Source organism: Antechinus flavipes, chromosome 6 (assembly GCF_016432865.1).
Source record: "Antechinus flavipes isolate AdamAnt ecotype Samford, QLD, Australia chromosome 6, AdamAnt_v2, whole genome shotgun sequence".
In the NCBI taxonomy this organism is placed as follows: domain Eukaryota; kingdom Metazoa; phylum Chordata; class Mammalia; order Dasyuromorphia; family Dasyuridae; genus Antechinus; species Antechinus flavipes.
In genome coordinates, this window is record NC_067403.1 from 159,113,682 (window position 1) to 159,125,655 (window position 11,974).

General features: G+C 38.6%; 1 protein-coding gene across 1 annotated transcript in view; it reads right to left on the bottom strand.

Moving 5' to 3' along the window:
• Window positions 1-534: 534 nt before the first annotated feature.
• Window positions 535-11,974, bottom strand: part of WDFY3 (WD repeat and FYVE domain containing 3) — a 316,134-nt gene continuing 304,694 nt past the window's right edge. Inside the window, exons 63-66 of the mRNA XM_051965853.1 lie at window positions 11,151-11,474; window positions 10,215-10,326; window positions 9,562-9,759; window positions 535-3,727 (exon numbers count right to left, since the gene is read on the bottom strand). Of these exons, the coding sequence (XP_051821813.1) occupies window positions 3,604-3,727; window positions 9,562-9,759; window positions 10,215-10,326; window positions 11,151-11,474 (758 nt within the window). The 3' untranslated portion in view covers window positions 535-3,603. The remainder of the gene's footprint in view (window positions 3,728-9,561; window positions 9,760-10,214; window positions 10,327-11,150; window positions 11,475-11,974) is intronic.

The following is an 11,974-nucleotide window of genomic DNA, read 5'->3' on the forward strand; positions in this document are numbered from 1 at the left end:
TAAATTATAATTGTTGATCTGTAAAACTCTGCTCCTTACATTTGGTAAATTTTGGGGGATACATTCCAAAGTATTGGTCTCTAAAGGAAATAGAGAGGAATAGAGTACCTCAATCATAACTTATATGCGGCAGTGAGTTGAATTCTCACTCATTTCTCGTTCTAATATACCTACACTAAGATTTCTGAATTTTACTAAAGAGAGGATAGAGACTGGACATGGGATTACACTGTCATAATGAACTCCCAGGTGAGGAAACCTTTTCGAATAATGTAACTCGTCATTTTTAAGTTATAGTCTCTTACAGAGTTGTCCACAACACAAAGATGAAAGACAGGCCCAGAGTCCCAAGCCTGAATGTGTCAGAAGTGGAACTGTAGTTCGTGTTTTCCAGGTTTCCAAGGCTAGCCTCCACACCGTGCTGCCTCCGGCTCCACAAGAAATAAAGCTTTAAACCAGTTATACAAAAGTTCAGGAATTGTTTTATTGGACTCTGCTTAAAAAATAAACTAAAATAAAACAGCTTAAAACAACTTTTTGGTGGTAAATAGCAGGTATTTATTTGAAATGGAAAAAAAATACTTAGGTACCTGAACTATTGCATTTAATCATGTATTGTAATTGTATTAATCTACCTTTTTGCATCAGACAGATAGACAATGAACATTCAGATATCACAGATTGCACACTACATAGTAATTCTTCAGGCCTTTTACATAACCACCAAAAAACAGATATTGGAGTCTGCAATATAGTACAAAATTCCACAATCCAGTCTTAGCTAGTTATCTTCAATTGAGTTCTGTTGCTGTACAAATCAATGGCTGTTTACTAGGGCTAACAAGTTAATAACTGGACAAAAAATATACATTGCACTGACACAAAAAGTCAGCTGTGTTAATAGTCATGCAACAAGTAAACACACTTGCTGAAATTAAAAATACTTTCTAAAAAGTTTTAACTGCATAAATATTTTATACACAGTTCAATTACCAAAACAAACGTTCTTTAAATGATATAAAGCAAAAAATAAGTTTCTACCAACTTTGTACATAAGAAAGTGCAAAATAATTTCTCTAAAGTGTTTTGCTCTTGTCCAGGTGGATGGTCACTGTGGGCAGCTCACCTTTTCAGAAGCATGACATTACACCTGCAAACTACACACAAATGGCTATGGACAACATGAATCCTGACGCTTCCAAGAACAAGGCGAAAGAAGGCATGTGAGGTACTTGCAGAGAAACAGAGACCACTTGGAAAGATGGCTGTACATTGTGAGAAGGGTTATGTTCAACACGTGGACCCGGATAACAGAAATCGATCCAAGGAAAATGAGTTTGGATCTTGCTGCTCAGCTATTTTGTGTCTTTGCATCAGAAGCAAGAACAAAAGAAAACTCCCTTGAATAAAACAGTTGCCCACAGCACCAGCTGCCAGAGGAAACACCAGGTGGGGTTGGGGAGCCATTTTTTGCTCATGGAGTTGGAAAGTTTCAAAGTGTTCATCCCATTGACCTTTCTGTTACAGAGGAATCAATCACCCCTGAGTAACTAAGTACACAAATTCATAAATTCAAGCCTTGACAAAAACAGCTCTGCCATTTGGTTGGATACTAAACCTGGTATGGGGACTTTAAGGGAAAGGTGCTGCTTTTGGAAAAAAAAAATGTACAGTAACATGATACAATTCCTCTGTGGAGTCAGAGGACAACTTTCAGGGGGAATCATCAATGCCATTAATCTTTTTTATAAAAAACAAGAAAGTACTTGAAAATTTCTCTTAGGTATGCAAATGTTTTAATAAGTTTTATTTAATATGAAGCCATAATTGGATGATAGATTCAAACATAGGTAAACAAAGATTCAATTTTCCTAAGAGTAAGGTACTCAAGTGCCTTGATACCAGGAGAAGAACAAATCTGTCCTTTACTTGGCTCTAGTCCATTCAGTACAAGAATAGTATTATACACCAATAAGTGTATAATATGTAAAATTTAATGCATGTGCATTAAAGTTTATGAAAGTCTATCACCAGGGGTAAAAGATGAAGGGTTGTGAATTTAATCCAGAACTGGCTTTTGTGTAATGCATTAGTACATGCTCCTTATGAAGGCCCTTCCTTATTTAAGGCCATTAACTTTTCTATATTTAAAAAATAACAGGCCTTTTTAGAATTACTAAATGTTTGAAAAATGTTAAAATCTAGATTACTCTCTCTCTCTCTCTCTTTCTCAACACACATTAAAAAAAATACCAGTACCAAAGCCTCTTTGCTATTATCTACCCGTAGGCCCTTCACCAGCTTTAATCCCTATAGGTGTATTTACTCTGTGTTCTACTTATGGTGCAAATTAAACAACTGAATATTAAAAATATTGCAATTATATTCATAGTAAAACAAAAAATAGACATTGATATAGTATAAATTGTACTGTTTTCAGGTAGATGGTATTGAATGGTAGAGGTGACCTCAAGTAGTCCTGACACTATCCAGTTATACATCAAGGGTTATTATTTTAATTCTGTACAGTTTTTTTTTTTTTTTAAATAAGCCAGTCACCAAATACGCGTGCTTATACTTTATGCAAGAGAAACTAGCTCTGAGTTACATGCAAGCATATTTCCATTGGTTTAAGGAGGTCTGGGCTGGTTCCTGCACTGCATGAATCAGCTGATTGAATTATTAAATGCTAAGAAGTTACACTATGACCCAAACAGCAGCCCTAATATATGTATAAAAGAGACCTTATTACATATGAACAACACTGAAGTGGTAAGTAGCCAGGTATAAAATGCCAAGAAAATTCTGATAATTCCTGGTTATCTTACAACTAGAATAATATTCTCCCACACAGTTTGCTTACAAAGAAGGGCCATATTATTTTGGTGACTAGCCTAGTTTAATGACGATGCTGCGGGCAACTGAAAGAAAAGACACACATGCATAGGTGGAATTTGAAAGGAGAAAAAGGCCCATAGATAATGCCTCGGAGGAGGCTGATTTTTTTTTTTTTTTAAGCATATTCATAATTAAGTTGATAGATGAGAAATGCCAGATAAACTCTAAGTAGTTCATTAAATTAGTGGTTTAGTTCGAAGTCCCATGTTACAGGCTGTTTAATTAAGTTCATATTTAGATAAAAAGGCCATTATACGTATTTACAATATACACAGTTGCTTGCAAAGAAGGCAGATTTACAACTATCTTCTAAAAAGCCTTTTCTTGTTTTTCAAAACGAGGTTGAGTAGCTCTACAAAAACAAGATACAAGAAAAGATGGTTAGATGAGGGAGGATTTTTCTCCTTTTTCAATAGCCACTTTTACCAAGGAGAACTGGGATCTGACAATTTTACTTCTGGGAACCACAGCAGCTCCTGGAGCTGCTCCCCCCAACAGGCTGAGCTCCATTATTGTCTCCTGGGCCCTTTTAATTCAATGGTCTTGCTTAAGTTCAGCACTTCAAACACACAGTATGAAGGCAAGTGTAAACAGAGACTTTTTCAAAGCTCTCCAAGTTCACTCTCCAAGACAGGAATTCAGAACTAGGGTTGGGGAGAGCAAGAGCTCCTGCGCACCTTTGTTTCCAGCTGGCTTGAGGAAGCCTCAGCAGTTTTTAGGCCCATCTTCTGGGCACCGCTCATGCTGTAGGTTGTAATAACAGTTCTGACAAACTCGCACAGGAGAGGAGATTTTCAAGCGTTTGATTTCAGACTGAAATCGGCTGCACCTGAAATAAAGGGGAAAAAATGCAGTTAGAAGTGTAGCCTCTTATTTCATTCTTTGTCAAAGAAATTAATGATCAAATATATAAATAAAGCATGTAGTACTCCTATGGCCCACTTTGAAAAAAGAAGAACATCAAAGGGTTTAATTTATAATATAGGACTGATTTTAAAAACAAAATAATCTTAAATTGTCAATAATAAAATAATTTTTAAAAATCAGGATTAGATATATGTTTGATTGGTGAAGGGAAGAACAAAGATTATAATTGGTAAGCTGAAAGGGATCTCAGAAGGCATCCACTCCGACCACTCATTTTCCAAGTAAGATTAAATAATTTGGGTAAATTAATACAAATAGTGAAGGATCACCTAACCACTTCATCTTAAAAAAAAAAAAAAAAAAAAAAAGGTAAGGAAAGCAAATGACAGAAGTGCCAACAAGTAGCTAAATCTCAAGAAGGTCTGAAGAGGCACTAGCTACATTTTCAGAAGAAAATTCAAGACTGCTTCTAGAGCTTACTTAATAGTTGAAATGGAAGACTCCATACAGGATGGCTGTTAACTTCCTGAATTTTGACAGACCTTGCATCTTTTTCTGTTTAAACCTGAGTTTTTCATATAACAATTTTTTAAAACTAGTTTTCTGCTACCATCTACATAAGTGTTGAATTAATATAAATACCTCTAATCAGTACTTAAAACTTGGATATGATCACTTAAAGTATTACTTTTTATAGTGTCTCTGAAGGGCAAGCAACTAACATAACTGGGAACAGTGAAAACAACACTCCTGCCTAACATTTCTCAGAGTCCCAAACATAGGACCAGCTAATAGGGATACTTAGACTAATCTCGACAGAATCAGAGTGCATAGATGACAGGTAATCTCTAATCAGTATTACTTCATCAATTGAAATTATTTTCAATTCTATTTTCATTCACATGTAATGGTTTTCTCTCCCTCTTTTTGTACCTCCCCCTTCTAAAAACAAAACAAAACAAAACAAGACCTTTGTGACTTTTATATATGAAAAAAAAAACCCCAAAAGTTAATGAATTGTCTAATAGTGATAAGCTATGGACACGATAGATTTGTTGTGGTTCAAATAAATCAAACCCTTCCCTCTCCTAAGGGACCTTTGTCAACAACTGCATGGGCAAAAACCCTGGAGATGGAAAGGCATGGAACCTGCTGAGCAAGACTCCAAAGCTACAGTGATGAAGGGCTATGCTTTTGGGCTAGGGTAATGGAAAAGCACCAAACTAACAAGATCTTTATTTTGTCTTGTGAAAAATGCCAGACAAGTCTATGTTGAATACCAGTGGTATCATAGCCGCCAGTAGCTATTGTCACTCTGGGGAAGGGTCTGCCCATTTGGACCAACACCAATAACAGGCAGTAAATCCAAGAGTTCTGGCAATAGCACTACCACCCTGCATCCGATTCCAGCTTGATCTCCATGACAACCATAAAGGCAAGCAACTATTGTGGAACCTGGCAAACAAGCAACCCTGTGACTGCTTCCGCAGTTAGCCATCTCAGCTACTAGAAATCCAGAAAAGCCAGCATTCCTCATCAGTTCTTGTCACTATCAGATGATTGGTCATCAGAAACAGATGTGCTTTTATCAAGAGAATGAGAGTGAAGAAAATCTGTCATCATCTGGCTTGCTTCTGCACTCTATAAACCTACTGGGCTTTTCCATCTAACAACTAGCTGAGACCTCCTATATTAGATCTGTCCTGATTAGATAGGAGTTTCTTAAGAATAGAGATTGGCTTGCCTTTCTCCTTGTATCTTCAGGTTCTGTATCGTGCTTTCCAAGTGACAAATGCTTAATAAGTGAATGTTCATTCATTAGTTCAATGAGAGAAGCAGACATTCAAATGTCAGTCTAACAAGAACAAAGGATGCCCCCTGTCTCACTTATGATATGTAGTTACATATCTGTATAGCCTCTACTTGCATATGTTGACCAGGTGAGATAATTTTCCCTAATTTTCTTTTCCCTCATGTCTCTCTTCTTCTCTCCCTCACAGTCTTCTGCTTCTCTATTCTTAAGATCTTTAAGGCATAATAGAACCACTCTCAGGCCTTCTAATCAGACTCCCTCTGCTGATAAGGTTTAGAGAAGATATATATATCATCTCCCCATGTGAGAATAAAAGCTGTAGAGTGCAGAACTCTGGAGAAGTGTGCTTGAAACGAGGTGTTAAGTCAGTGGAATGGTTCTCTAGTTTACATATACTTAGTACTTAGCATGGCGATGTAATATTTCTCTAGTTCACACATACTCAGTATACTATAATGATGTAATTGTAATAATAAACTGGGGACAAACTCAGCCAGAGACAGAGCAGAATTGACCAGCCCCAGGGTGTCTCTCATGCCTCCTGCACTAAGATCAAGACTGGGCCAGAATAAAGAATCTAGATTCTATTCTTGTCCATTCTTGTGGTGTCTATCCTGTTGTGACCAAGGCCCTTCCGGAGGACCTCCAGAAAGCTAACCAGCACATTCCAAAAAGCAGTTGACCCTTCTCTCTTATAAATGTTAACTAATCTTTATCTATCTGTTCCTTCTAACTCTTGTATCTGCCCTTCAAAATTTCTTTATAGCTGTGGTCTTTTCATCAGAAATGCTTGGAAGTCCTTTCTTCCTTTGGCCTCCTCCCTTTGGCCCAATCAACCAATATGAATTTACATTGTATTTTGCTGGGTAAGTTATTCTTGGCTATAAACCTATATTCTTTGCCTTTGGTAACATCATATTCCAAGCTCTATATTCTTTATAGTGGTGGTTGCTAAATTGTGTGTAATCCTGACTGTAGCTCCTTGATTCTTGAATTCATTCTCTTTGGTTGTTTTTCTTTACTTGGAAGTTCTGAATTTGGAGAATTTTAATTCTAAGGTTTTTTTTTGTTTTTTTTTTTAAATGGATGACAGTGGATTCTATTTCCACTTTGCACTTTGATTCTAAGAAATTTGGATATTTTTTCTTTATGATTTTGGTCATGTCTTTTAATTATTCTTAGATCATCTCTTTTTGATTTGTTTTCAACATTAGTTGTTTTTTACTAATTTCTTTTACTTTTTCCCCTCAGTGTTTTGACTTTTAATTCTTCTTGTCTCATGGAATCAATGACTTCTATTTGTTCCATTTTAATTTTCAGACAGTTTGATACTTGGGCAAAGTTTTGGACCTCTTGTATCAATTCCTTTTCCTATAGCTCTCATTTCTTTTCCAAAATATTTTTTTACCTCTTGCTTCATCTCTTTCAGAAACCCAAGCAATGTTTTCTTTTAAAGTTTTGCTTATGGATATTTTGGACTCATTCTCTTATTCCTGTTGCCACAGTAGCTTTTTATAGCTGGAATTTTTTTATTTGCTTATTCTTTCAGCCCACTTTCTAACATTATGTCTAAGTTGGATATATTGAGATAGATTAGTTAATATAACACATAGGGATAGGTTCTGTACAATTATAGAGGAAAAATATGGACTGTCCCTACTTTCTTGGACTGCTGAGTGTCTTATTCCAGTATCTCAGGGACAGCTCAGGCTAGGGAGCAGTAAACCTACGAAGGGAAGATCTGATCATTCCTCGTACCTCTCTACCCCCAACTCAAGCCTGAGCTCTGCAAGTTACTGACCTGAGTCTAGGCCTAAATAACAGTACACTGCTGCTGGACTTAAGTCATTGACAGTCAGCTAAAAAGCCATGCTGATTCAATGACAAACTCTAGGCTTCCCTTTGGCATTATTTCTTTGTAGGCTTCAAACTTGGCAAGAACCCAGGACAGAGATGCTGTTCTCCTCTTGACGATCTGAACCTCACAGTCACTGTAGCTTTTGAACTTGTTCTTTGCTTAGTATACTCTGTGGTCCCATGACCACTTCTCTTTCAAGATTACCAGTCCTGGGCACAGGTACCATAATCCTTCAGTCCTGCATTTGTGTATTAGATGTAAGCAGTGAGCAAGAGAGTCGCTGGTTGGTGCCCATCTTTGCACCTGCACAAAGTCAGGCCCTTTTATGCTGGATCTAGAACCTCATTTCTGCTTTGGACACAGCTTCTCTTGGCAACCAAACCTAGTTTACAGAATTCTGCCATACTCCCTATTCAAATCTGAGCTGAAAAATTATTCGTTATAATTTTTTTCTCTTGGATTTCCTGATCAAGATCCAGGCTAGTAAATTTTCTAGCTCTGTTTAGGGGAGTCTGGGAATGGAGAGGCACATATTGTACTTTTTTCTCTGCCAGCGTCTTGGCTCCATCTCCCAAAGTGATAATTCCTAAAGTATAACAGTTCTAACCAAGTCACTTCCCCTATTTAGTAAACATCAATGATCACGCTATTGCTTCTATGATAAAATGGAATCTTCTCTGTTTATTATTTAAAGTCCTTCAAAGTCTGGCTTCAAGTTTCCAGCCTTGTGTTACTCATGTAGTCTACAGCCAGTGAGGCATCAAAAAGCATTTATTAAGTGATTACTGTGTGGCAGGTATTATGCTAACTGCTTAGATACAAAGAGTGGCAAAAGTTTTGTCCCTGAGAAGCTCATAATCTAATGGGGGAGACAACAAGTAAACAAACATGGATAGGGCAAATTATATATGGAATAAGTAGAAAATAACTAAATGAAGGAAGGCACTAGAATTAAGAGGAAATGGGGAAAAATTCCAGCAGAAGGTGGGATGTTAGTTGGATCTTAAAGGAAGCCAAGGAAGGCAGGAATTGAAGATGGAATGAGAGCATTCCAGGCATGGAGGACACTAGAGAGAATGCTTAGGGCTAAGGCTGTCTTATTTGTGGAACAGCTGAGAGGCCAGGGTCACTGGATCAAAGAGTACACTCAGAGAATAAGGTGTAAGAAGACTTAGAAAAGGTGCAGTAAAAAGTTACTAGCCCCGGAGTCAGGAGGACCCCAATTCAAATTAACCTCAGACACTTTCTTTGAGCAAATTATTTAACCCCAATTGCCTAAGAAGAAGAAGACATGATGATTTGTAAAGACAGGAGAGGGCTGGTTAGGATGGCTTTTAAGTGCCAAATAGGGCACTTGATATTTGATCCTGGAGGCAATAGGGAGCCACTGGAGTTTGTGCAATGGTGTGACATGGTCAGGGCTGTGCTTCAGGAAAACAACTTTAATGGCTGAAGGGAGGATGGGCTGGATTAGAAAGACTAGATACCAGTGGGACTCCATAGCAACTATTGCAATAGTTCAGGTGCAAAGTGATGAGAGCCTGTACAGGGGTGGGGAGAATATCAGAGAGAAGGGGGTATATGTGGGAAATGTAGAGTTGAAATCTATAGATTGATATGGAGGTGGGAGATCATGAGGAATGCAAGATGAGTCCTAAGTTGTGTCCCTGAGGTACTGGGAGGACAGTGCTGGGCTCTAGAGTAAGAGGGAGGTAGGGACAGGGGCCACACTGGACATCCTATTTGTCCTTCATATAGAAACCGTCTTTCTCACTGCTGTCTTTGCACTGGCCATTCAACAAAGCTAGAAAGCATCTCTTCCCCATCTGTCTCCCCTTCAGCTTCACTTCTTGGATGCCTTTGTTTCTTTCAAAGCTAGGGTCACATGCCCCATTCTACACAAAATGTTTTATAATCTTCTCAACTGCTAATGCCTCCCATAAAAATCACCTTCTGTTCTGAATATACTTATCGCTACACGTTTTTTCTTTCCCCAAGAGTATAAGCCTCTTTGGAACAGGAAACACCCCTGAACTCTAGAGCCTAGCCCAGAGCCTGGCCTACTGACCAGGAGCCCTGAGTTGGCACTAGACATTGAAGCCAATGCCCAAATAACCCGTCTTACTTCTGGCAGAAGAGCTGGCCACAGTTCCTGCAGTGGTGTCTCCTTTCTGTGAGGGAAAATCGAACTGAGCAGCCTGAACAGCTGTCGCCTCCTTCATCTTTCACCCAGTGGTCAGCAGCAGAGCGGCCTGGCTGGTCACTCACAGACCAGCTGAAAACTCGGCCTCGACTATCACCAACGAGGATTCTACTGTGATCCCTAGAAGAAGAACCATGTTATTGCTTGGCACCCCACAAAAAACTCTCCGTCACAGGAGCAATGCCAGCTGCATGTGCGAGCCGCGATTACATTACATGAATTATCCTGCTATTTAGTGGGAGATGAGTACAAGAGTATGAGACAGTGCATTTCTATGGCTGGGACCAAGATGTACATCCATGACTCTGAAGCCTCCATTTAATTCTATCTATATGAGATCTAAGGTCCTCTACAGAAGATTGAAAGCAAACATTCTTTATGGTTTTAAATTAAAATAACAATGGTGGGTTTTTTTTTCTCCTCCTTCTTTAATTCAACTCAGCCTACATACTATACAGCTGTAAGATAATTTAAATTATCTTATTTTTTCCCTCAAGACTCAGCTCTTTGATGACTGTCACTGTCAAAAAGTTAATCTCATTTTGGAAATCTGATCAGGAATGTCTTTTACTCACTTGGAGATACCCAGTGCAGTGATCTCTGCTGGGTGAGCATTGTCTTTTCTATCAAATGCCGTGTGCATAGTTAATTTGCTCCTAAACACCAGCTGCCGCTCCCACCTGTATCCTGGAGAAGAAAATTAGAAGACATTAAATTTCAGAGTGAAGGAAATCAAGACTTGTTCTACATCCCTTCAGTTGTGTAGGATAAAGCTACAGCCATTGGGTGTGATTCTAAGCTGCTTTTCCAGATACTCGGAGCATAACCCTTTAGCCAAGGGCCTAATCCTGTACAAGGGCATAGATTGAAAGGTGGAAACAACACCAGAGGCCATTGAATCCAGCTTTGTCATCTCTCCAATGAGGAAACTGGGACCCCAAAAGGCCAAACCAATTGCTTAAGGCTCCCTAGCTTGTCAAAAGAACAAAGTCTTCCTGATTCCAAGGGATTGTCTCTACTATGACACATTGCTTCTGATCGTGTAGGTTAAAAACTGTGCTTAGAGAGGGCATCTTTAATGGTATTTTCATCCCATGACCACTGCTGCAGTCACAAAAGCCAGTGCTCGAGGGGAGATCTCCTCAAGCTTTATCATTAACTAGAGTCTCTAAGAGAGGAAAATGAAGTGTTTAAGAAAGGAAAACATAGCTGATTTCTCCAAATGAGAAAAGATTTCCTCTTTGTCATTAAAGAAATTCGCTTCAGACTCCTCAGATATAATACCAGCCTTGGATATGCACTACTTCTACTTTATTGGAAAAAATAACTTTCATTCCTTGTGCTCCTGAGGTCCTATAGTAAATAATAGGGTGAATACAGGTAGCCCCTCCTGCCTCATTCCAATCCACTCTGCCCTCCTTAACCCTTCCCTTAGCTCCAGCCGGAGTGAGGTTCCTCCATCAGATTCTCTGCCCATGGAGCAAATGGAGCAGGTTTCAGATTTCAATTACCAGGTTTAAGGTTGTTGTAATGCCGTACATCAACAGGATATGGGTGAGGGTGGTTAAGAGGACCCTGAAGATGAACTCTGGTCTGTCCTTCAGAATAGTTTACAAAAATAAAGCCATCTTTCTCATCCAAACTGAGCTGGTCTGACCAGCGTCTGGAGTCATCTGAACCACTGTCAGCCGACCAAGCTGCTGTTGCTCGACAAGATGCCGCTCTTGGTCTGTGGCTCACACTGCTTGGTTGACTGGGAGTCTCTTTAGGATCTTGGATAATGCTCTGTTCCTCAGCTTCTGAGTCACTGCTGTCCTCATCTTGGCCTTCATGTCCTGTATTACACAATGATAAGATTAAAAGAGATATCGTTTCTAAAACAGATATTTTTATTTCCATAACTTTCTGGACTTTATAAAAAGTTATCTTATTTTTCTGAGTGATTGCTAGGATTATATTTTTTTTTTATCACTACTCATGATATTGCTCATATGATATTGATCATATCCCCTCCTCCATCTTTATTTAGCTTTCTACTCCACCCAGGTACTTAACAATCAACAATGAGCATTTATTAGTTAGCCTCTATACACAGGCACTTTACTTGTTGATTGGATATGAGTACACGGAATGAAACAATTCCTACTTGAAGGAGTCTTACGTTTTCTAACAGGGGAGACAATAGCATTTATATAACTATATGTAGAAACAGACACATAAACTCCACAAGGAGCAATGCAGTAGGCCTGGCTCTGAGTGAGTTGGGAATAGAAAAAATTATGCTATTCCTAGTTGTTGTTATTGTTGTTTTTTTAATAAATGAAAATCATTGCAA